Genomic DNA, 27069 nt, shown 5'->3' on the forward strand with positions numbered 1-27069 from the left:
CACGAGCACATACCATCGCCGTTCTCCTAGGGACGATACTACGTTCACGCATAACTGTGTGTGTTTGGCCCGTACTTGTGGTGCACTGTTGGCGCGGTTGAGGGAATCGAGCCGACGACCTCCCGTAGTCGAGGCAGGAGCTCTACAACTACGCCATGGTGAGGTGGTTTAGGCGAACCCTCAGGTTAGTCTCACAGCGAAACAAATGGTATTTGAATCACAAGTGTTCGTGCAATCGATTACAATTTCATCGCGGGATGCGCATGCATTAAATCAAAACATTCCTTACACGCCATCAGCTGCATGTAAATCAAGAGCATTGTGAACCTTGCTCAAATATTGCTTCAATGGCGAATATTATTTCAGGAAAAAATCAATAACAGCAAGTTTTTTATGAAATTTATTCAACACATTGTGGTCACGCTTTCAAATGTCGTAGAGTTATTGGTGCGCTGGTATAAAGGTTTGTATGGGATTGTCAACAATGGAATAGCTGTGTGTATCCCCGAAGCATCGGTCATTTGCAGCTTACGTAGCCAGAGCTACTCTGCCCATCCAGACCGCTCATGGAGCCAAGTTCAGATGTCAGAGGGAATCGCGGATTGCGGCTTAACCAAATTACCAGTCGAGCTTAAGCAAATTACTGTTGCTTTAGTGTCATGAAACGCCACAGTTAATGGCAAAGTTCTGACACAGATAATGGTACCTGAAAATTCGTCTTAACCCCTGTAAAACGTAAGTGATGTCTAATCTAGTCACCGCCTTCCAAAGCGTGGAATGATTTCCTCAATACCACATATTCTACAAACTTGTACGACGAGATTATTATTGAAGCATGGTAAAGCGAGTGGTTTATGGCTTTTCTGAATTCAAGTGACGAAGATGGGTGTCCCGTCCACCGTTGGGCAGCCTGTTTCCATGATATATTTTATTGTTGGCCTAATCAAGTTTTCAATGCCTACATAATTTTCGACCGTTTTACCTAACCCTGAAACATTATTCCGCTATTGCGGTTTAACACTAACGTTAGATATCTCTTGAGTGATTTATTTTTAAAAAATATGCCTCAGGTTTCCCAAAATTTTTGGTTGCAATCTACATATTCTTACTAAGTACACTGACTAATTTTCACTGATCAATATGTCTTGGCAAATTGCCTCAATTTCAGGATGTCTAGAATTGTGTACGCATAAGCTTAGGTGACACGTTATCTACTCCGTCTTCACAAATGCTGAATTGAGTAATAATAATAATAATACCTTATTGATGACTTCAGAATCATACAAATGGCAGAATCGTGCCTGCCAAAGCCACAGTGGGCTTGAACGGCAGTGCCTAGCAGACAGCGACTTTTGTTGTTGCCATTTCACATCACTTTTGTTGTTGCCATTTGTAAAGAAGAGATGGTGTCAGTGTAACTTCGAGCGTGTGAAACAAGGACAGTGTCATCAGCATACTGATATAATTTGACGTTCACAACATTAGATAAATTGTTAAAATATAAATTAAATGATAACATGCCTTGAATGTTTTGCTAATTTCTAGTATTTTTCTTCCCACAGTTATTAAAGCCATTTTGTCTGTAGTGGAATTCTTTAGAGAGATACCTAGAACCACAAGAAATGCCTTCAAGAGAAATTGGACCTAAAGAAAATTATTACTAGTTAGTTTGTTAACGTTCGTGATGGCACCAGGAGTTTCGATGATAATGCTGATTGCTTCACAAACACTGATTGTTCTAGTGTGTAATTTGTATGGGAAAACAGCACATAACGACTTCAAGGTCGCAGTCTATGGACGCCTTTTCATGGGAGCCTGAAATTCATTAGGAATCTTGTATATGGTTACAGATACCGTGGCCTTTCTTGATGTTGTAGGCTGCTTGTCCATTATTTTTCATCTGAAATAAGGAGAAGTTGAGGAATAAAACGTTAATGCATTTCTATAAGAGTCACTCCGAAAGTTACCCGTAGAATTGTTGAAATTATTTGAAGAACTCTATATATGATGTCTATGAATGATTGCTAAACTCCTGTGATGAATACTGCCCAAGGTTTTTCGACATTGATTATGCTACCAGGGAGCTACATGTGCAATGTTTTCCTAACAATGTACCAGCCTATGTAACTTTAAGGATTAGTGTAAACAATGATTTTGTTCTGAATATAATTTTGTTGTGAAGTTGCAATGACGAACATGCAAAGACCACGGCTCTATCACGACCAGGAGATCATGCACAGTGACAGAAGCTGCTGCACAAATTTGCTCACTAGCTTGACGTTGAAGGCGCGACGACGATGGCATCAGGAATGTCAGAAGATAAAGCTGGTGTGTAGAAGACGCAATGTCCACTACATAATCACGACGAAGGCATGAAAAGGAATACTTGACGAATGTATGATGACGATGACATGATAAGAGTGCGATGAAGACGTTGGAATGATGAAGATGCAACGACGACGGCTGTATCACGACCTCAGGCTCGTGCGTAGTAGTTAGGGACCTAAACTATTTGATAACTTTCACTGGTCACTGGTCTGGCGCTGAAGGCGTGGCGATGATGGCATGGTAAAAGTTACCTGATGATAATTGAACGACTACCACGGCATCAATACCACCTGTTTGACCTAGTGCCCGAGCTGGTACCGATCTTAGCCACTGCGTTGGCGCAAGAGGATAGATAGATAGATAGATAGATAGATAGATAGATAGATAGATAGATAGATAGATAGATAGATAGATAGATAGATAGATAGATAGATAGATAGATAGATAGATAGATAGATAGATAGATAGATAGATAGATAGATAGATAGCTAGATAGATAGATAGATAGATAGATAGATAGATAGATAGATAGATAGATAGATAGATAGATAGATAGATAGATAGATAGATAGATAGATAGATAGATAGATAGATAGATAGATAGATAGATAGATAGATAGATAGATAGGCTCAAAACGCCTAAAGTAGGCGATAAATGGTAAGCGTATTGAAACTTTCGGGCGTCAAGCTCATCTTCACATGCTGGTTTCATAGGTGGGCTAGTCTCAAATTTAGGCACTGTTGAGAAGTACCTACGAATCATACACATATACGGGACCTTTATGTTTCCTAAGAATTCTCGTGATGTTAACTTATCTTCACTTGCCATCCGCTTTACCATCAGGATGACGTGTATGAAAAAAAAGGTGTAATTGCTCATTTGGAAAATCTGCAGAGGGAAGTACAAAAGGAAGCCTTGCAAAATGTAGTCACCCATAATCTATTCAGTCACAGAGGGCATTCCTATTGAAACATGAAGTGCGTAGTCTGCCTTGTCGAGCAGCTTAAGCAATTTTTCTAGAAGCGACTCTGAGGTATTTTCCAACCTGACTGAATACTTTTCGGATAGGTATTTACTCAACATATGTTCGAATTCCTATGACATTCAGATGATTTCAAATATTTACGAGATAGAAGTAATCGGATTTTGATAACTTTTTTCTTCATGAGGTTTTAAATATAGGAATTAAAATTGCCTCTTCGCAAAGAAGCTACCTTTTTTCTCTGATTTCGGGCATTGCCTAAGACAATATCGGCCAAGACGGTGGCGCTATCAATGAAATTTCCTGAATACAAACTTGTAGCTGTCTTTCCATTAACATGGGTATTTTGCTTTCTTAAAATGCAATATGATGAATACAAGAATAAAAGATGGACTGGTACTCACAACTACATCTCGCAAGGCACTTTTGTCTGGATGGGAAACCATTGTCATTTGCTGCGCAGCGACCACTTGGAAACCTGTAACAGCCGTTGCTCTCGGGATCAAAGTACCATGTTTGTGATCTACCCATGCATGGCACAGACCTTTTCTTCAGGCTGCACAAAAGCTTAGGCTTCTTTGTTTCTGCAAAAAAAGAGAAACAGAAATTGTTTCAGAATATTGAAAAGTTGGTTTTACAATATATGTAAATCAGAACTGAAAAAAAAAAAGATAGAAGTAGGCAGCGGGACCGCTATTTTCCCTGTACCCAATTTTGTTAACTGAGATACATTCTTGCATTTCTGTGCTAAACCACATCGATGTGTTTCCCTTTGCTGAGTTTTATATTCTCCGTTTTATGTATTTCACTCTATTACGAATGCTGCCCTCACAGACCTAAATTGCATGTATTGGTTTGGCAAAGAAGAAAGTTGTTAGTGGTAGTGACTATATTAGTATAATAACAAAATCCTCTTCCTAAACAAGGGTTAGATATCATATCGAGTTTGAACACTTATTAAAATGGGATAATCCCTTCAACAACAGTAACAGAAAACTATTCTTTGCTTATTCATTACGAACATAAACTTGGAGGCCATGAGTTTAGGTTTAGGTTTGAAAACCAATAAACAAGGTGCCTACTGAAATTACACACAGAAATATGTTGCTAAATTTTGGGGGGGACTGTGTTCTTAGAAGTGATGACACGGTAACAGTCTACGAATAATTTTAGCGTCTTGCAGCCAGTTTATCATTTAGACGAATAACAGAAATGGGGAAAAGTCGTAAGTCCTGGGATGCCATCAAAATGTACAAAAGGATACGCGAGAAAGCGCATTGGACGGCAAATTTATCAGATGCAAGGACCAGTACTGTTTGAGACGTATAACGTCATCGCAATCGTCTATATATACACTGGAAAAATGCACGGTGCCTTGTTTTTTACTCCTGTATAAACAAACACAACGTGGCTAAGGCTAACCTCCTTGCTAAAATATAATTTACTGATGACAAAAATAGGCAGATGAGAAACAGATCACATTGAACTGATGTAAAAGGCACACGTAGATACTTTCAAAAAGTACTTTGTTATTATGGCTTGTTGAATTCCAGTTTTTAGTAACGTTGGATCGAAGTGAATAAATTCTATTTCTTTGATATTGCATCCTGCATAAAAAGTTACCTAATTAGAGTTATGCTAACTATCAAGGATAGCAGCGGGAGAGATCCCCATAGCATTGTACATGTTGGACCTGATCGCAAACGACATTGAAATACGCGTATATCCAGATGTCTTTTTGAGTAAAGCTAGGTCTAAAATGTGCAACAGACAGTGAAAAGATTGTTTTTTAAAGTAAATAAATAGTATATGGAAAACTGTCGGCCCATCTGTATTTCTTTTACAAGTATATTCCACTAAGTATGACATATGACGCAATTGAAGCCTCTATGAAGTGAACTAAAAAGGAAAGTACTTTACGTGAGTGACTTGAAGATTGCATTGGCGCAACAGAAAACAGGAGATAAAACGACGACATCGGGCTTTCTTAAAATTCACGGAAAAAACTTGCCGCGTACCTATACAAACATTTTCCTTTTCTGTTTCAAGGCTTGGCATATCAGTGCATTAGTAGCATAATTTAGTCGGAAATTAGATGTCCGCAGAAGTCTTGACAGTTATTTCTCCTAATTGCTCGACGTATGCATGCGTAAGAAAACAGCACAGATACATTTTTTTCGAGGTTGAAGAACGCCTCCTGAAATTTCTTTTCCTGAGTCATTTTATAAGGCACTCACGCAAGCACACGATAAGACACATCTCTTCTGTGGCGAACTCTTTGATGCCGAGGCTACAGATGGTGTAGTTCAGTCTTTTGCAGACTCTTTTATCACGATCATGGTGCCATGTCTGAAGCACCGGTTCGCATGTGCCGATGAGAGGCGGTCGTTGGCAGTATGTCTCTTTTTGGACCCGTCCCGCTGAAAAATAGAGTTAAATATTATTGCCTCAGTAGCTTAACGCCACACTCGCCAGAGTATGTGATAGCTGAAGAATTGGGGGTAGTTAAATGTGAAGTTGTAGGTCAAAGACATCTAAAAATCCCTGTGATCAATAAAAACACAAGCACTTCAATATCACTACGTTGTTGTCTGAAATCAGGCATAACGTTTGAAAAGATATCAAAAAAGAAAAGCAACATACAGTACTTCTGTTACCCCTTCTTCCTCCCGTTTGTAAATAATTCGCTCATTAAATTTTTTAAATGTTACTCCTTAACCACGCACGCAGAGGACGCACTTAAAGGCTACGCCCTTTCTTTTTTCCTGAAGGCAATAATGGTTACTCACAGCTGCAGACTTCGTAGCAGCTTTCTTTGGTGCTGTACAAGTTTGCACCTGCGCTGCAAACAGTAGGATCGACCTCCTTACAGACACCGTTTTTTGGATCGTAATAATAATAGTACAGTAGTGGTCGACAGGGGCCAGTAGGAGCTGGTATAAGGCAATGAACGGGCACTGCACCGTACCACTGCGGCAGGTTTGTAGCGGAATCTGAAAAAAAAGAACAAGGCCTACTGTGTAGGTGAGCAATAGAAACGCTGGGAAAAATTTTCAACAATACATGCACCCATTGTAAATAAAAACTGCGCGTCTATTATTTCGCCTTCTGAGAATCATGTTAGACTATAAAAGGACGCCGGTGAGAGGAAGCCTGTGCATATAATTATTAGTTTAGTTTGCGATGATGTAGGAATTTACTTTGTCGAGAGACAGACAGCTATAGCTGTGCGCCCATTCGGACCCACGTAATTTTCTACCTGGCTCCCTTGTCAAAATATCAATAGTATTATTCATCAAAATAAATTATAATTGTCAAATAGGACTTATGGTTGACTTGTCCGGTAAAATACATGATAATGAAACTACGGTTCTCTATTTTAGAAAGATATTTCAGATCAAGTATGTTTACGTCGTAATTGTAGGTTAAACATTTCCGTGGATCATTGCTTTACAAGGCAAGTGCTTTCTAACTGATTCTCTTAATACAGATAAGTTATCAAATGCGATCATGCACACTGAATTTTGGAGGCTTGCTTATTATTGAACTTTTCCATTGCATAAGCCTTAGGCAAAAATTGTGTGCACTAAAAAGCAAATCGAAAAATATGAATATGTGACGACACATAGCTTCATCCACCACACGACTCTATACCTATTGCATCCCTAATTAATACACCAGGCTCCTTTGTACCATGGCAATTGCACATATTTCTCGGTCTAGTTTTAGTTTCATGTGGGTGGATAAGATTATCATCTATTCATCTTTTTCAGGAGATAAAAGTAGGAAACAAAGTATACATACTGTTTGACTTCTTTCTTTTGAACCAGTTGGGCGCTGGAATAACAATGGTGCGTGAAGTAAATCATAATAGGTACATAACTAGCTTCCAATCGCCATATGTTCTAAGCTATTGTAAATTTGGTTAACTCAGCTTCATGTATAGCAACCTGTTTCAGCTCCTGGATGATATTTTTTATAGATTACTATTCTTGCCACTTTTAGGGGAGGACAGCGCACTGTGTAGTATAGCAACCCTAAACTCTTGATATGTTTTATTCTATTGATGTTAATTAAAATTTCATAGGTGATGCTAACGTTCACGTAGTTCTGGAGTATAGTAATAAGTCTATCATATACGAAATTGTCGCATAAATGTCTTCAGAAGCGGGGACTATAAGGACTTCAGTTGAAGATACTGGGCAGAATTACACCTATTGTGGGTTCAAGCTTGTCCCTTGATAGGCACATGAGCTTGTAAGGCTTCGTAAAACTTTCTGGCCTTTAACTAGTACCACGCAGTATCCTTTATAAACCTAGTCAGCTAGAGCTTCAGGTAGCAAACAGATTTCGTAGGCAATCACAGCATCTCCATCATTATCTACCATTTTCAATACATCACAAATGTCCTTTTAAGACCAGTTCTTAGGGTTGTTGCATTGATTTAGAGAGGTGTTGTAGCGAAAGTCAACCGCTACTATCACTACGCGACAAAAATAAAGCTAACTTCTAGTGTCTGGTAAAATGCCTATAGTTTATTTTCTCGTGCTTTTATTCATATACCTGCGTAAGCCGAGAAGAGGCATGTGTGGAAACACGAGCTTTACCGTAAAATTATTTTTATGTTACAAATTCTCATTTGCAGTGACACTGGGGTGGTAGAGCCATGTTAAGCGTGCCTATAATCCCTCCAGAAACCGCCCCAGAATAACTGCGGAGAAAGCCAGCAGCGTTGACGAGAAGTATCTACGCTCCGCAATGACACCAATGAAGGGCCTCATGTGTGACCCACGCTGTGCAACGGGACTCCCCTCTCGTGCTCTCGTCCGGACATTCAGCGCCATCTACTGGAGACACCGCAATGTCCACGCGTGACTTGTATCTGAATATATACTCACACAAGATTGTGTAACTACATATGACGTGCATTAAATTTTCCTCATTACCGGTAAAAATTTATTTGCTCTTTTTCTTGACCAGATTTTCACTCACGCCACGTTGATAACCCATATGAATGATAAAAAGATGTAGAGATTACCAACGAGCGTGTGTGTGTGTGTGTGTGTGTGTGTGTGTGTGTGCGTGTGCGTGTGTGTGTGCGTGCGTGTGTGTGTGTGTGTGTGTGTGTGTGTCTGTGTGTGTGTGTGTGTGCGCGCGCTCGCATGTCTTTTTTAGTCCGTGTCCAGTTCTAGCTTCTTACCATTTTATTGTCATTAAACAGTGGCTCAGACCCACCAATCAAAGTTGGCGTGACAAAGATTCATTAAAGAGTGACATATACTCAGTGACTGAGGCCAATCTATTTGTTTAGCAATAGTTATCTAAAAAATGCTGCCGACTTGAATTACAGGCATTAGGCAGGAGTACGGTACACATATCATATAAAAACAGAGAAAACTTACACTAACACAGAAGTAGTAAAGAACGAGAGTCGACCAGAGCCCAAAACAGTGTAAAATCAAGTTAAAGAACGCCAAAAGCCGCCAAGGTCCACGTCCGCCCCCAAGGTCTGTGAGTTGTGGCGCTGGTTAACAGTCCCAGGGTTCTACTAGTACACATGAATACCAAATAAAGTGGACGCGGAAACGACGCCGCAGTAGCTCAATTGGGAGAGCATCGCACGTGAAATGCGAAGGTTGTGGGTTCGGTTCCCACCTGCGGCAAGTTGTGCTGTCATCCACTTTAATTTCCATTAATTTATTGTTACCGTACTTCATTTATTAAGCACAAGTAATTTCCCCTATGTTGTCCTTGGTGTCAGTGTTTGTTGGCTTCTCATGATATGACTTATAAAAATCGGGCCCCTCGAATAAACCCCTTTCTTCTCGTTTATATATATACAGTGAAAGCTCGTTAATTCGAACTTCAATAATTCGAATTTATGGATAATTCGAACTGTACGATTTGGTCCAGCCAAGCTCCACAGAAGTCTATGTATAAAAAAGTCCGTTAATTCGAATGCGAGAAGGTTCCCTCACGGATAATTCGAACTACGCTCGCCTGCCACACGGCCAGAGAAACGCGCCTACTGCCTACACACAAGGCTGTATTGCCTCCGAAACGGAGAGAACGGCGAGAGAAGGCAAAATCGGAAAAAATCTAATCGACGCGTGGTCAGCCAGAAGGCAGCGGCGGCTGCCGCCTCTCCGTTCTACGTAACCTCCGAGACTTCTTGCCCGTTGCGAATCTCGGAGGCTTTCCAAATCTTGTACAGCTGCTAATGTTGTGCGGAGATGGCACGGCAAGCTCCAAAACACAGCGAATCAAGTACGTTGCAGCTGCGCTTGCAATCAAGAACCAACGAATCAGGGCCTTCGGCACCTTCACATGTTCAGTGTCTTTGTCTCAGCAGTCTTCATCAGTTGTGCACCTCTGTTTTCAGCTTAGGAGGTATCGGCAGTCGCGATTCATTGTGATGGTGTTAAGCCTCGGCTAACGTTCGTTTCAGTGGACATCGGTGGTGTGGCACAGTCGGACCCAGAGCTTCGACTTGAAGATGGCGTGTGCCCGCGGCACACGCCATCACTTTCTGACACGCCAAATTTCTGACATGCCCTACTGCTTCCAAATCGCAGTGTACTGTTGCCCTCCTTCACTTTCGTTAGTTCGAACTTTCGTTAATTCGAACTGAAGCGGCTTCCCCTTGCGGTTCGAATTAACGAGCTTTTACTGTATATATATATATATATATATATATATATATATATATATATATATATATAACAGCTTCTGAAGCGCTGTTCAGGCAAGTTCCACAATCGCGAACGCGAACAACATGATGTCCGCACTGCGCAGCTGCTTCCATTCGAGTGAGCATGGAAATGCAGAACGCAAATGCAACAGCGCACTGGACCGCGAAAACGCGCACTGCGGTGGCGGTCAGCGGAACTTCAGGTACGAGGACTAGGAGTCCTAGTTGGAGCTGTACACCTGTACTACAAAACAAAATTCTGAGGTAGCCACATTGAACAAAGTGCTGTTTTGTATTTGTTAAGTATATAAGGCATCGTGAACCTTGTTGCCGTTGCAGACAGTTTTGTGGCATTTGATAAAGGCAACATTGCTCTTTTACATTTCTATCTCGGCTACTAATAAACATTTATTGTGGCAGAACGCTCCCTAGAGTGCACGTAACAACTTCCAGCGTATAACTGAAATTTTTATGTGGCCTGCTGAAGGGCCCTTTAAGGGACAAAATTCCTAAAATGAAATGAACAATTCGCACTCTTTGACTATTTCGTTAGGGCTATCTTGAAGGATTGTAGGTGTTGTAGTGAGTGAGCAGAGAAAAGAAGTGACCTACCGTACACGGAGGCAACAAGTGTGACAAGAGCGATTGTTCGGCACAGAAACATATTTCACAAGAAACTACCTTAGGTTGGTCGCGCATGTTCCGTTTCTATGATAGCGAACGATACATCCTTCTACTCGCTGCATAGGAGGCTATTGTTCTATAAACCTATATTACATTGATGGCCTTGCAGTGGTGAAAAATGAAGCAATCCAGACAGTGATTCCTCTTCAAAGTACTTAGGAGTAGTTGTCTCAGTTGTGACTGACGTCCCTAAGGTACTTGTATTAATGTCCATGTGCCCAACTTGAAGGAAAACTTGGATCTGTTCCCATGGTTAAGAAGTTGGAAGATATATTTGTTTTTTTCACAGGCCTTCAGGTACCTCTCGTAATTCTGAAACAAATATTGCGCTTAATTTTACGCACACAAACGGGTGCTACCTCATATCCTAGGAGCAGAAGGCTAGATTCGAGGCAATGTGTATCAAATCACAAAATTCGATGAATTTTAGATATCTGCGAATCCTGTACACAGATTGCGGTTAGCTGATTTGCTTGAAATACTTAAAAAATGGCGCAGCTACATCACAGAAATAGGTTTTGACAATGTAACGTGCTCTTGCAAGAATATATTTATTTATACATCTTTTAAAATACTAATATATAACCCTATGTTGGGCAAGTATATATTTTCTGTTTGTTCAAGTGTAATTGTTTCTTTATTACTGCATAACTCGGGATTTTCTTTAGGAAATAACAATAACGATCACGAGTGTATAAACTAGCTAGTTCATTTTTTGCGAAAAGTTTTTGAACATGTTCCTATGGGTGGGCAGCGCAACCCAGATGAAGGACGACAGGAAGTACACAATACGAGCGAAGACTAAAAACTGGTTTATTATTTCAAGCAACGGACTATAATATACAGAAAATGTGAACACGTGTAAAGCGACGTTTACAAGGGCGCTAGCTTATCTTGCCCTTCAAAAAGTCAGTTTCTTTATCCTGCAGATTGATAGAAGTCTGGCTGACGCATGCGCCTGAGTTCACATGCATGGGGTAGGCTCTGGGAACTAGGTCACATTTTCTCTATGTTATAGTCCGTTGCTTGAAATAATAAACCAGTTGCTACACTGCGCTCGTACGTGTGCTTCCTCTCGTCATTCGTCCGGGTTGCGTTGCCCGCCCACAGGAGCATGTTGAATCACCAACTCGACCAGGTTGCCACGTTAATTATGTTTTTGAAGTATACCCATAAGAAATGCTAGCCTACTCAAAGAGCATTAATATTTACCGTGCCATCCCATACATCTTTATACTACCTAGAGTAGTCGGCGGTGCTGATATTTTTTCTGGTTTTCACCTAAATGTTTCCTGCGAAAGCGCTATTGCAGAAGCACCGCTTGCTTCCTATGTTCTTGAATGCTCCATCTACATTTGAGCTACATGAACTGCGGAGGTGTTTTAAACTGTAGCCTTAGTATAAATGGGCAGCGTATGTCCAGGAAACTAAACACACAGTTTGCATGTTATGGAAGTTGCAATGCCCATATATTTTAGATGGTTTAAATTGGACATTGTTACGAAGGGTGTAGCACGACATATCGTGTTGAGCACTTTGCTGAAGTACACGCCTCCCGTCCGGCAGGCTATTGCTACATCCATTTCGGGGAAAATGTGATGCGTTATGAAGACCGCCTACCAAAGTGTAAGCAATATACTTAGGAATCGATGACAGCTAAAAATGTAAATGATTTTTTTAAGAAGGGAGTGTAACTAATATACATTGATTATATATCTACCAGATTTCCAGAATAGAGAGTAACGACTTAGATAAAATTTACGCAACAATTAGGTATACTCACCGTGCCACAAGTCTATTCAACAAAGTAGGGGATTATAACTGCAGAAATATACCAATAACACAGCCCAGGTTGGAATTATTTGTCTAGTGCGTGACAACAGGTTTTACAGATACCACTAAATACCAAGTTTATTATGCTTGATCGAGTTCATCATTGTCACTGAAATAATTTATACGTTGGTAATTATTTTCAGGTAGGTGATGGCTTTTATATTCTTGAACGAGAGTCACTGATGACGTGCTTGAACACATATCAGTGAATCGTTAACGAAGTGCAGCAAACACGCCTATTCTCGTTTTTATCGCTCTTGTTCAGTCTCATCCGAAATCTTTGGTGGCTTGAAGCCTGGAAGATATAATCAAAGCGTTAGTAGGACGAAGATAAATTCGTTTTATGTTAACGTACACGAATGAAGTTTTCGCAAATACAAGAATCACCTACAGTAGTTTTCAGGTGTGTATATCAAGGTGAATGTTGTTTTGTGTCTCGTTAAACATACTTTATTCACCGTCAACTTGCATATTTGGATGCATGTTTTTTTTTGGCAATGCCGTGAATGAATTAACGCAGCCAACCCGCAGGTCAGTGAAATGAGAAACAAACAAAACTATTTTATCCTTCAACATGAGAGATTGTTGATCATTTACATATATACCTCGAACATATGCTCCTGGCGTTTGGCACTCACCACCAGATCTGCTTATCAATTCGCACCTTCTCGCACGAACATTTGTTACATTTGCGTTTTATTACACATCACCTGCCACGCCTTGATTTGTTGCTACCAACCTTTCACTACTTTGCTTCTTTAGTTGTAAAAATTGGAGGACGCTTAAGCTTCGCCTTCAAGAGTGGGACGCAATAGCGTTCCCGTCGACCCGCCAAGGGGTATAAGACAATGCGCTACGGCACAGCGATCACTTACGATGCGCCCCGCATCGGACTTAGCGCCCACCTATCACGCGGTGAGCGTCGAGCAACGCAGCGAAGGCGCGGCAACGAAACGTGCGCCTGAGCGAACGGAACGAACCAAAGAACTCGGTGTCTCGGAGGGGAAACGATCTACGCCAGCCAAACGTCGTGATCGGCACGGGCAGAGAGATAGATAGTAATCTAAACCGGGAGCACGGCGAAGCGTCGTCAGGGGAGAGGGAGTCCCGCGACGCGCCTGGCAGCGGTCCCAATGCGCGCGCGGCGCGCCTCCTGTCGGGGCAGCGCCGTACATTGAGAGGAGGGGTCCTTCTGTGTTTGCCGCAAGATGGCTCTGCGTGTGCGGAAAGCGCAGAAGCAGTGGAAATGCACTTCGCAACTCGTGTAATTGTGACTTCTGTACGTTACATGTTCATAATTACCGATATACACCGCAGTATAACTTTCCACGGCTCGTTTCGAAGGCAACACCGCATTCACTAGAGGCGCGTTTGCACCGCTTGGAAGCATCGAACTCGTGGCTGAGTGGTAGCGTCTCCGTCTCACACTCCGGAGACCCTGGTTCGATTCCCACCGAGCCAATCTTGGAAGTTGCTGTTTATTTATGAAGCGCCTGCCGTGATTTATCGCTCACGGTCAACGCCGCAAACGCCGACACCCGACGCCGACACCGACGCCGACGACACCGGCTTTTCTGCGACACGAGCTCCTTAACGCTATCGCGTTAAAAGTGTGTGCATCACGTTTACACTGCAATAGAAAGGAGCCTCCGGAAATTCCATGAGCATATCCGTAGAGCTCAGGCACTAGATCAGCTTGAATTAAGCCTTCCTGGTGGAGTTGCTTTGCTAAAGTTGGCCTGTCGGGTTTTCTGCTGCAAAAGTGGGCGATTGTCTTGTCTGTCGAGCATAGAACAAACCATTTCCACCTCCTTGCTAAAGCCAGACAATGGGAAGGTTCCAGAATGCTTCGCCACTGCCACATGCATTGCACGTTCGGGTGTCGGGCGGTTTCAGTGAGGAAGATATGTTTGTCAGTGAGTATGACGCCGAGCCTCGTATGTTCAACACAGTCTATTCGTGCCATTGTATTCCAGGCAGTAGACGAAGTTGCATACCAAGGTACTCAGAAATTAGATGACACATACCGTATAACCTGCGAAAAACACGTTCATTACGGCTAATTGTGCTCACTCTAAGAACATACGGCGACAGTGCTAAGACTTAACTTACAGTTACCAAGAGCAACCCATAAACTACGTCTTCCAAGTGCACATATCGAAAGCGGATGCATTCGCAATTATGATGGCACTAATTCCATAAGCGCATGTCATAAACTGACAAACTACCTCAGAAACTAAGGTAGTTTAAGCAGAAAATTGTATAAAATGACTCACTTGCATCGCATATTTCTTTTTCTTGGCTCTAAGTTATAGAGCTGCTATGTCAAATTTCTATAAAACGGGTTGCAGGCTTTTTAGCGTATTTTGAAAAATATAAATTCTTTTCTTGTCTACGTTTTTGCGACCACTGAATATGAAAATTTTTAAGTCTCTTAAAAGCACGTTTCATATAAACATTCTTTACAGGAAGCTCTTTCTTCTCCTTGTAACAAAGTAGTGCCGTGCTCGTCCTAGTAAACATGTGAGTTAATGGCAGTTCAAATGTCAAACCGCATTTTAGAATGAATGGCTGAACTGCTGGATCAGTAGTGTGGCACAATAAATTGTTGCTATGCATCAGTAATTCTATTCTGATTTCTACCTTGGTGACTGAGGGAAGCGTATTTGAGCGTATTGCATAACGGAGTCGAAAAGCATTGTTGCTAATTCTGTTGCCATATCGCTATATATACCGCATTTTCACATGCTTAGGTGAATAAATTCAATTTTTTTTGCATTATGACTCACCACCTAAACAAACTTTCAACCAAATGCAAATTAGTAGTTCTTAGCAGATAACGCTAGTTAAAATGTCAGAGAGAATATAGCGACGTCTATGACGCAAGAGCCATGAATATTAGAATACCAGTGTGAATACTTTGTCACATGCTGCGGTAATGTTTAAATAAGCCACATGTAACCGTCTCCTTTCTTCCCTGAATATTTCAACAAACAGTAACCCAAGCGCCTGGTGATTCTGCAAGCATTCATGATTTCTTTCAATATACCATTATGTTCCGTCCATGCTAACAGATTTAATTTATTTGTCTGCACAACAAACCTCTATATTAGTAATCTAACGGTCAACGATCTATAGGAGTGAATTCTGTTTTCTCCCTTTCCCTTAACGAATAAATTCATTCTACTTTGTCGCCAACTGCCCGGTATTAGCCTATATTGTAAGCATTTTCCTACTGCTTTCAACATAGCTTCCTTACTTTTAGGTCCTAGTTAATTATTCAGCCTAACGGGAACCTCATCAAAACCTGTGCAGCTCTGTACTTCGGAATTTTCGCTTCGGCTTTCTTCCAGGTGAAATTTCGTAGCACCAGTTTATTTCCCTCTGCTTCCTGTTCGCGGTCTTCTTTTTCCAAAAACCAACTGAAGAAAATTGATGGCAGCGCGACCCCTCTGCAAGATTGGTCACTGTGCTGAATAAACACTCCACAAGAATAATTGAGAAGCCTAGTGTGTTCTTCAATGGAGGGACGGTGCTGTGCTCGACTTGGTGGAGAGGAGGAAGAGCTTCGATTCGAAGATCATTCGAGAATACCAGGGTAAGAACAGCCAGCCACAACCACTGTTAAAGGCAACGGCGCTTGCTGCAGCATCAATGCATGGTCGCTGCTACAAACCCTTAGTAATAACGAAGGGAGTGATAACTTGCTTGTACAGCTTTGCTGCCTTTCATACATCACTCGCCAGATTAACATACCTCCGGAAGGTATCTTATAGCTCAAATTAGGTATTTGATCAATGTCCCTACATAAGAATTTAGGACCTGCTTGTTTGTTCCTTATTTTTCTGTGGGAATTTTGTCGATTTGCAGAGGTCATTTTCGCAAAATCTTGCAGAAATTACAAGGCAAATAGCGTTGAGACATCAATGGATCAAATATGTGTTGTAGGTTGTCCCCCAAAAAATGTTTCACAATTGTCAGTCTCCACAGGACCAAAGTTTTGGGCTCCAGTTTGGTAATTTACAAAAAGGCAAACAAGGAGACAAGACTTACAACTGCATCGCGTCATGCACTTTTTCAATGATGTAAATCCATTTCTATTTTTGGCGCAACGAGCTTTCGGGAAACGAGCGCAGGTGTTTCTAGTTGGATCGAAGTACCAGCTCATGAACAGTCTAGGTGTAAGGAAGCACCACTGAGATTCTGGCACCAGGCTGCATACCACTTTCGGCTTATGATTTGCTGAAAATAAAACAGCCATACAACAAATGATAAACATTTGATATAAATTAAAAAAAATGTGTTAGAGATGGCTAATTGCGCTGAAAGAGGGTTCAATACAGATAGATATCACTCTGCGGGTTATCTCACCTAATGTTAGGGAATTTCTTAGAAATAAAGTGTGTACTGTGCGAGGAGGCAACCAACCACCGCTATTCTGTCAAGAGTGACACACTGCACTAGGAGAATTTTTTTCATAAATAAACGACTGATAACTAGATTAAATGACACGACGAATTTCATAAAGCTAAATTGAGAGCGCGAGGTCTGGTAAACAAGTAATTATTGTGTTTTAAAACATCCGATGCAGTTGCACATAGTATGTTCACGCTAACACATACCACTTAGTGCCTGCTTGTCTAGGCGCCCTCCGAGGCTAAGACTAAGGAATACAAAACGCCAGGTGGACCCTTTGCAGACAGGAGTACTACTGGCATATATTTTGCAAATGTCCATCCAGAAGGATGGAGAGGTACACGGGAATAAGTACGCGATGAAAAGAAAGGGAGGTATCACAGACCGGAAGCAAAGTAAGCACAGGGAGGCAAGGACAAGCTTTCCCAGTGAAAGTGTACAAGGTCGCGCTTTGGAGGAAGCCTCTTGCCGCTACAATGCTAGCTTGCAACTCGGTATGGCAGATGATTTTATCATGAATCCTTTCACTGCATGCGTTTCCTCTTACGGTCTGGTGATCTTTGCCGTATATTAAGTAATAGTCAAGAACTGTGCAAGATCTGTTGTGCGCCTGATGGGTTCAACTATCAACATCGCCATCATCATCATCATCATCATCATCATCATCATCATCATCCTGGCTACGCCCTCTGCAGGGCAAAGGCCTCTCCCATACTTCTCCAACTACACCACTCATGTACGAATTGTGGCCATGTCGTCGCTGCAAACTTCTTAATCATCCGCCCACCGAATTTTTTACCACCCCTTGCTACGCTTCCGGCCCCTTGGAATCCAGTCTGTACCATTAATGACCATCGGATATCTTCCATCCTCATTATATGTCCTACCCAGGCCCATTTATTTTCTTGATTTCAACTAAGATATCAAAAACTCTCGTTTGTTCGCTAACCCAATCTGCTCTTCTCTTATCCCTTAACGTTACACCCGTCATTCTTCTTTCCATAGCTCGTATCGTCGTCCTCAATTTTAAGTAGAACCCTTTTCGTAAGCCTCCAGGTTTCTGCCCCGTACGTGAGTACTGGTAAGACTAAGCTGTTACACACTTTTTGTTTGAGGGATAATGGCAACCTGCTGGCAATCTGAGAATGTATGCCATACGCACCCCAGCCAATTCTTATTCTTCTGATAATTTCAGTCCCATGATCCGGATCCGCTGTCACTACCTAGCCCAAGTACATGTATTCCCTTACCACTTCCAGTGTCTCGCTACCTATCGCAAACTGTTGCTCTCTTCCGAGATTGTTAAACATAATTTTAGTTATCTGCAGAATAATTTTTAGACTCACCCTTCTGATTTGCCTCTCCAGGTCAGTGAGGATGCATTCCAGTTGGTCCCCTGAGTTACTAAGCAAGGCACTATCACCAGCGAATCGCAAGTTACTAAGGTATTCTCCATTAACTCTTATCCCGAATTCTTCTCAATCCACGTCTCTGAATACTTCCTGTAAACACGCTGTGAACAGCATTGGAGAGATCGTTTCTCCTTGCCTGACGCCTTTCTTTATTGGGATTTTGTTGCTTTCTTTATGGAGGATTACGGTGGCTGCGGAGCCGCTATAGATATTTTTCAGTATTTTTACATACGGATTGTCTACACCTTGACTCCGTAATGCCTCAATGACTGCTGAGGTTTCGACTGAATCAAACGCTTTCTCGTAATCAACGAAAGCTATCTATAAGGGTTGGTTATATTCCGCACATTTATCTATGACCTGATTGATAGCATGAATATGGTCTATTGTTGAGTAGCCTTTACAGAATCAAGCCTGGTACTTTGGTTGACGGAAGTGTAAGGTGTTCCTGATTTTATTTACAATTACATTAATAAATACTCTGTAGCCAACGCACAGTAAGCTGATCGGTCTATAATTTTTCAAGTCTTTGGCGTCTCTTTTCTTATGGATTAGGAGTATGTTAGCATTATTCCGGGATTCCGGTACGCTCGAGGTCATGAGACATTTTGTATACAGGGTGGCTAGTTCTTCTAGGACAATGTGGCCACCATTCTTGAACAAATATGCTGTAACCTGATCCTCCCCAGCTGCCTTCCCCCTTTGCCTAGCTCCCAGGGCATTCTGTACTCCTTCTGGCGTTAACTGTGGGATTTCAAATTCCCCTAGACTATTCTCTCTCACATTATCGTCGTGGGTGCCACTGGTACTGTTTAAATCTTTATAGAACTCCTCAGCCCCTTGAACTATCTCATCCATATTAGTAATGATATTGCCGGCTTTGTCTCTTAACGCAAACATATGATTCTTGCCTATTCCTAGCTTCTTCTTCACTGCTTTTAGGCTTCCTCCGTTACTGAGAGCATGTTCAATTCTATCCATATTATAGTTCCTTATGTCCGCTGCCTTACGCATGTTGATTAACTTAGTTCTGCCAGTTCTATTCTCGCTGTAGGCTTAAAGGCTTTCATACGTTGGCGTCTCTTGATCAGATCTTTCGTCTCCTGCGATAGCTTACTGGTACCCTGTCTAATGGAGTTACCACCGAGTTTATTAGACACTCCTTAACGATGCCCATAAGATTGTCGTTTATTGCTTCAACACTAAATTCCTCTTCCTGAGTTATAGCTGAATACTCTTTCTGAAGCTTGATCTGGAATTCCTTTAGTTTGCCTCTTACCGCTAACTCATTGATTGGCTTCTTATGTACCAGTTTATTCGGTTCCCTCCTCAAGTCTGGGTTAATTCGACTTCTTATTATCCTATGGTCACTGCAGCGCACCTTGCCGAGCACGTCCACATCTTGTATGATGCCAGGGTTTCACGCAGACTATGAAGTCAATTTCATTTCTAGTCTCGCCATTTGGGATCCTCCACGTCCATTTTCGTTTAACCCGCTTACGGAAGAAGGCATTAATTATCCGCATGTTATTCTGTTCTTCAAAGTCTACTAATAAGTCTCCCCTGCTATTCCAAGAGCCTCTTCCATATTCCCCCACTGACTTGTAACCTTGTAGCCTGCTTCTTGCCTGCCCTGGCATTGAAGTCGCCCACCAGTATAGCCTATTTTATTTTGACTTTACCCATCGCTGATTCCACGTCTTCATAAAAGCTTTCGACTTCCTGGTCATCATGACTGCATGTAGGGGCGTAGACTTGTACCACCTTCAATTTGTGCCTCTTATTAAGTTTCACAACAGGACCTGCCACCCTCTCATTAATGCTATAGAATTCCTGTACGTTACCACCTATATCCTTATTATACAGGAATCCGACTCCTAGTTCTCGTCTCTCCGCTAAGCCCTACTAGCACAGGACGTGTCCGTTTTTCAGCACTGTATATGCTTCTTTTGTCCTCCTAACTTCACTGAGCCCCGTATCCATTTATATCCCATTTACTGCCCTCTAATCCTCCAATAACACTGCTAGACTCGCCTCACTAGATAACGTTCTAGCGTTAAACGTTTCCAGGTTAAGATTGCAATGGCGGCCTGTCCGGAACCAGGGATTCTTAGCACACTCTGCCGTGTCGCAGGTCTGATCGCCTAGGGTACTATATTGATTCGTTATTTCATGATCATATCCTAAGAAATGTGCCGTCCTTTTGGGATTGTCGTTATCACCCACGTGACCTCTTCACGCCATTTGGTGCGGTGTTCGGTTTTCATGCACTAATTCTAACGCTCACGCGACTTCTTAGTTGTTAGTGATGTGTTTATCGGCAGGACAGGCCTTGTGAGAGCTTTCCTCTAACTGTGAGAACAGTCGCGTTTAATGCCCACCAATTCAAAGATGTTACGACTTATATGCTAAGCTCTTTACACAAAACTCCATTAGCTTCTGCAGCATCCAATATATTTAGCTAATTTTGAGTAGAAGTCAACTTCAGTAGCCGGTTGAACCGATTTCCCTTTCATAAAGCTGAACCTTTTTCTCTTTGACCACTAGGCATAAGTTGGGAAGGCGTTTCAAATTGGAGTAGATTCTACGCTCTCGCTCGCTTTCAGGTAAGGCAAAGTTGCGAACATCGGAACACTAAGCTGTTTGATACCGAAATATTTAGTATACAAGATTGCCAATATCTTTCATGTTGCACAAGCCTCGAAAAATTTTTTTCACACTGCATTTGAGTGTGCCGGCCCACTCGGCTTTTTGATACGTCATATTGTTGTTGGTGGCATATTCGGGTTGGTGCTTTCATTTTTTTCAGCTCTAACTTCTGTCGTTATCGATAAAACACATTTGGAACTGTTTTAAACGCGTATTGTTGTAAGCGCAATGATTTTTTATGCAAGTACAATTACCAAACTTATTCTAAAACAAAGATTTCAATGCTTCATATACCATATCTATATATGTAGTACTCACGTTTACAAACCTCCTGGCACTTCGTCTCAGTCGAAAATTTGTTGACGCTTGCGGCGCCTAAGGTGTAGTTTAATCTCTTGCAGCAAGCGCATTCAATTTCGAAATACCAAGATTGTAGCAGCGGTCTAGCACTGGCAAGTACCGGTGGTGTCAAGCAGATAATCTGCGCTTGTCCAACAGGACCTGAAAGAGCATGAACCTGCAACTGCCGTTTTCTATGCATAGCCATAGAAATCTGATAGGCGTCGCAATAAAGAGCATGCTAGAGCCGTGGTGCTACGGTACCATAAACTCCGTTCAGAAACTCCATTAAACGTTTCATATTTATATATCGGCATATTTCTACTTACGTTCACAGGTTTTTTTGCATTGCTCTGACGTCCCGAAGAGGTTTCTGCCAGTACCGCAGAGGCTAGGATCAACTTTCACACACTCCTTTTTATTATAGTCAAAGTACCAAGCATTCAGCAATGGTTTGCAGTATCCGAGGACCGGTGGTTTCAGACAGATGCTTGGTGTTGGGTGGGGGACAGCTGAAATTTTTGCACAGCTTCCTTAGTTCCTGTTAGGTTTCATCTATGGAACCACTTATTCTGAATTAATAATGCAATCAATGTGTCCTGTAATATTAGTAGTGATGTGCACACGGTGACTTTTCATATATGTACTTCAGAAGAGAACATCAAAACGCAATTCCTGGTAATAACCATACCACGGGTGTCACACATTGTGGGCTAGCGTTGTGCACCAGGCGTACCGTATGCTAAAGATCAAGAAAAATGTGCAGTGATGCCAAAGGTGCGAACCTACTCAGTCAATCAGAAAATGCAACCAGTTTCGTACATTAGCCAAAGAAAAGGTGTTGTTATAACGTCAGCCACAGCCTGAACCAGAAATGACCCTCCGGCCCATCCAATCATCCCACGGAAGAAACAAAATTGTCGGATGATTACGCTTCCTGGTAATGCGATCTTTGAGCGCAGGGACTGCCTTATTTCAACAACAGGAAACCGCTTACAGAACACGCAGTGGCGAACGTAGGTTGTTCGGTGCATAGGATTGGCCAGAACAGACCGCGATCCGCCGCTATTGAGCTGGCGCACGAGCGAATTATGTAGTACTTTCTAGAAACCACGCACCACCTGTGATTACGCTTGAATATTCGATGATTCATGTAAAAAAGCCGACGTGCTTCACCCGCAGATCAGATTTTCGACGATCGTCGACTCTGCCCCAGATCTCTCTCAAAATATTTGCCTCAATATATTTCGAAATGAAAACACATGTAGAGCTGCCTTCAAATTTCACATAAGGGACTATCGTAAGGGTCGGTGAATTTCAGAAAATCTGGAAAAAATTACTTCAGTAACCTAGCAACCAATTGGGATATATCTCAGTTGATTCACAGGTGTGCTTCAATATTTCGGTGCTATAAATCTTTATTTTGGAATAACTCCACATTGTACAAAATGTTCATGCAGATTTGATAGACTTGTACATACGTTTTTCCCTATAGCAATCTTTGAAACAGTTGAATCCTGTAATGAGAAATGCAGTACGTGTTATATTCATTAAACTTAAGATGTGCCAGCCTAGCTCGAAAAAAAAAACCACACTGCTACAAATATCAAAATAGCAACTACAGGAACTAAGACTCTCAGTTTTATTTGCAGTATATATTGCGGTAAACAGTTAATTACTAAAGTATACGAGCCATCGTGTCTCACGAACCTATAACATTAGAGGCATAGCACGAATATTCACGGTCAGAAGGACAGATTGATGAAGAGCGTCTGCAACGAGGAGCGAACCCTTCGCGCTGCCTCTCGCTTTAACGTGCATTGAAAACTGGTAGCGTCTCTGTCACACACTCCGGAGACCCTCGTTCGATTCCCACCCAGTCCATCTTGCAAGTTGTTTTTTATTCATGAAGTGCCTGCTGGGATTTATCGCTCACGGCCAACGCCGCCGACACCGCCGCCGACACCGACGCCGACACCGACGCTGACACCGACACCGACGCTGAAGACACCGGCTTTTCTGCGAGACGAGCTCCTTAACGCTATCGAGTTAAAACTGGGGATTTACGTGTTTTCCAACAGTAGGACGAGGGGAATTCAGCGCAAGGAATCACTAGCAAAATTGACTCGCCCTTAGCCTTTGCACCAGACGCTGATTACGCCCAAGACATGGCGTGTAGGCCTCATATACGAACGTATGTGCCGACAACCATGTGAAGCCGTGGCCGTGCTAGAACCGGACACGCGCGCTTGCTAGTCCTTCGCACCTAGCGCGTGCTTGATCTTGTTGCCGCTCACGCTCTCTCTTGTCATTCATTATGGGACGCACTTGATCGCGGGATCTCATACAGTGGGCGTGCTTCAAGTCCCCATTCGTCTTCTCGGCTTCTCGGCTTTGCCTCGCACCCGCACCATATGGCGTGCGGGATTCGACAGTGTCTTACAACACATTATACAAAGCGCCACGTCAACAGCGAAATATCGCCTCGGTTGTCCATATAATTGTCACAGCACGGGATAAATGTATGGTTGCACTCGCAAAAAGTTTATATGTTTACGAAATTTGCGTTCGTGGCGGACTCATGTACAACTCTTGCCCCCTCTGGTTCTTTTACGTGCTCCATTTCTCGGCAAACTAATGCTGAACAACTCTAACCCTATCAGAATTCAGTCTTACTGCCTGGACTGAACTGTCCACTTTGAGCTCGACAGTGCAACCTCATAGCCACCGAGCTACCAAGGCAGATTAATGGCTTAATAAGCAAATGTATTGCTAATGGGATTACCGATACTCGCCAGCGTCTACCCTTTCCATACATGTTGATACAATGTGAAGAAACCCCTTGCACGAGTAGTATCTGATATGTGCGTTAACAATCTTTCGTTTTTATCTGTTTATTCAATCAGGAAAGCAAACATTTAGTATGCTGGTCCTCAGCCTCCAATATTATGAAATCTCTTATTGCTTAATGTAGAAATTCAAATATAATGGCGAGTTCCCACACATTCAACCTTTTCGATAAATGTTTCAAGTATTTTGATTTACGTAGCGAATTCGCAGAAGAATGACTCCGCAAATTGGAGACGTGGCGAAGAACTTCACTGGAGAAACTTAGTCATTTAAGAGCTTATATGCAAACAGTATTTTTGCGATGGCTCCTGTCACTGCTAGTGCCGTGTTATAACAACGGCATCTGTGCAAATTGGGTCTTTTACGCTGGAGGTCATACTACAATTTAGTAATAAAATATTTGTCAAGACACGTTCAAGCCAATATGGAAGGGGCCTATCATCAATTTCAATTAATAGAAGTACAAGCGCTCTATTCACGTTTCCACTAAACCTACGAAGGTGTGAATGCAACGAACATATAAACCTACGAAGGCCGCATATGAAGCGATTTTACTAAAGCACAAAGGCACGCGGCTTATATTGCCGGAGGTATTCTTCAATCACTTGTTCACTATTGCGCAGTCAAATGATACTCTTTATATCCGAAGTTGTTTTGTGATATTTTGATATTCAGGTACAGACGCAAGAAGTTTTATAAATGATCCTGGTGCCGCGGAGAACTTATTTTCTTGGCATGCCGGGAATACTGGCAGAACTGCAGCAGCCTACCTGTCTGCTTTCACTCAGTCCTAAATCACTTCAACGGCTTCGCAGTACTGTTCTTTGGCCTCGCTTTTCTCGACATTCTACGGGTGTCCATGCACACTGCCGATCCAACCTTGTCTGTCATTGATGAAGTGGACGCAGTCAGTGCTTGGAGCGCGACTACAAGTTGCCATCAGGTGTTCTGAGTCACCATTCCCGACCATCTGCGAAAGTCTTCGTGCCAAAGCCTTCGTCAAACCTTGATGGCTTTTTCCTTTCACCCCACAGCATCACGGTTGTGACTCTTGTATTGCGTCTTCTGCAGCTGAAATAAACTGACTCGATTCGATTTCATCTCTTGATTGGAATTCAGTAATTTCCTCATCTACCCGGACTGATGTCCTCGCTATGTGCCATGAACTGATTTCCCCCAGGTATTGAACATTCCTGAGGTAGTTATTAAATCTCGGAGACGCTTTGGCGGCTGAAATTTCAGAGGGCACCCGCCTGTGTCACTGCAACGTAGTCTACATGACGACATTGTAAGCTATTTCGTCATTCTCCCAAACGCCTTATGAAGCCCGTTATTCGCCGGTTGATCATACCAAGTAGTGGCCTCTGATCCCTGTTTTCTAACCTCTAGGTCGTCCCATGACATGTGATCATTTGGACCAACCATTTGACTATTAGGGTGAAGGACAAAGCAAGTTAGGACACTTCAGCCACGGATCCCGTCGAGCTTTTGAATACGATCGAATACGAATACGATCACAGATCGAACACCGTAGGTTATTACAAAAGAACAACACACGTCCTCCGTTGACCCAGTGTTCACAGTGCGCTGAGACGTGAAGAATATTTTGTATTTGCCTTTTTTTTGTGTGAAATTAGAAACAAGATGTCTATTGTTATAATCTTTAGGAGGCCTTCGACCTATCTCACGGGATAAATGGCACAGCTGACAGTTGCTACGCGCGTCTCTGCATGCCTTGTTCAAATTGTTCACGAATTATGTCTGACCGGGCTTGCAGTAGCGAAAGAAATTACACTTGTTCTACTAAAGCGCCACAAGGGCACAGAACGCCAAAAATGACATACCTGCATGCGCGTGGACAACGCATACGAGAAGCGTCAAATGGCTACTTAGGTGCTTCATGGCTGCGTATATACATTCAAAGCGGTCTGTGTAGTTCTATCGCAGCAGATCTCATCGTCTCTATTGTCCTCGAAATTTGTGTTTCGCGCTGTTGGCGCTGTAGCTTTTCTTATATTTGAAGTCAGGTTTTTCAATAGCTAGCAAGGCTCCGAGGGCAGCTAGACTAGTTATGGCTGCTTCGGCTGCTTTATAAACAAATCACTTTAGTTCAGCATTCCTCCTCTCATTGACGAGGCATATTGTGAAGTATTTGCTATTCTTGAGTTCCTTTTTGTCATTGTTTCTTTATTTGGGCCCGTTACAACGTGAGGAAGATCATATAGTGTCTGAAAATAAAGTGAGAGGTGGTGCTGTAGCCGCACATGGTGGTACCATGTGCGGCTACAGCACATGGTACCACCATGTGCCACCATGTTTCCTTTGTAGCAATTGCTACGAATGGGTGGATGTCTCATTTTCCGTTTATTCATGGTGGTACCCTGCCGTACGTTACGTTTATGAGGACATTTGTTACGTGCAGATGCTATGACGTGCACACGGACACGAGACGTTGCCGTTAACGACCCATACAATATTACCAAGCATAAGTTTTAATATAAATAATATGATAATATTATAAAGCCAAGCATCAGCTACTTACCATCCTTTACTACAGATGGCGGTAGTTGTCTGATCGGTCTGATCGGTCTGATCGGGCGGCGAGTCCAGCGCTTCCAGCCCGCCAGGCAGCGGCCGCTGAAGTCAGATATGTCATGCTAGAGACACTAAGGTCGCTAAAATTTCTCCCTGCGATTTAAACGCAGGGCAAAATATTGCCGCAGCGCTAATGGACAAATTTGGGGCGAACGAGGCCTTCTTTGTTTGTCGAAGGCTCAAAAGACACGCTCGCTTAAATGAAACAGAACAGCATGCTCCTGGTCAGCAAAGCTGGCGCGCGTTGGACCACGTTCCAGCTGTTACGGCGTACTATAGGACATGTCCT

At 42.4% G+C, this 27069-nt stretch overlaps 2 protein-coding genes and 1 non-coding gene across 4 annotated transcripts; 1 reads left to right on the forward strand and 2 right to left on the reverse strand.

Moving 5' to 3' along the window:
• Positions 1-392: 392 nt before the first annotated feature.
• On the reverse strand, positions 393-10727 carry LOC135920984 (kunitz-type serine protease inhibitor A-like). 2 transcript variants are annotated; one of them, XM_070521201.1, is made up of 7 exons: positions 10615-10727; positions 7116-7148; positions 6101-6304; positions 5549-5731; positions 3856-3895; positions 3716-3789; positions 393-1900 (listed from the first exon to the last, which is right to left on the reverse strand). In XM_070521201.1, exons 1-7 carry the CDS (start codon positions 10664-10666, stop codon positions 1890-1892), a joined length of 597 nt encoding a protein of 198 aa, XP_070377302.1. In that variant the 5' UTR covers positions 10667-10727; the 3' UTR covers positions 393-1889. The 2 variants fall into 2 exon arrangements, with proteins under 2 accessions (XP_070377302.1, XP_065311345.1); XM_065455273.2 differs by having other exon boundaries at positions 3716-3895.
• On the forward strand, positions 8902-8974 carry TRNAS-UGA (transfer RNA serine (anticodon UGA)). Its single transcript has one exon. It is a non-coding gene; the product is annotated as a tRNA-Ser (tRNA).
• Positions 10728-12582: 1855 nt separating the features above from the next.
• On the reverse strand, positions 12583-26156 carry LOC135920997 (kunitz-type serine protease inhibitor A-like). The gene is made up of 6 exons (XM_065455285.1): positions 26030-26156; positions 22817-22852; positions 21665-21847; positions 21315-21497; positions 16573-16761; positions 12583-12814 (listed from the first exon to the last, which is right to left on the reverse strand). Exons 1-6 carry the CDS (start codon positions 26085-26087, stop codon positions 12768-12770), a joined length of 696 nt encoding a protein of 231 aa, XP_065311357.1. The 5' UTR covers positions 26088-26156; the 3' UTR covers positions 12583-12767.
• Positions 26157-27069: the final 913 nt, after the last annotated feature.

The sequence above is a fragment of the Dermacentor albipictus genome, chromosome 7 (assembly GCF_038994185.2).
Source record: "Dermacentor albipictus isolate Rhodes 1998 colony chromosome 7, USDA_Dalb.pri_finalv2, whole genome shotgun sequence".
In the NCBI taxonomy this organism is placed as follows: domain Eukaryota; kingdom Metazoa; phylum Arthropoda; class Arachnida; order Ixodida; family Ixodidae; genus Dermacentor; species Dermacentor albipictus.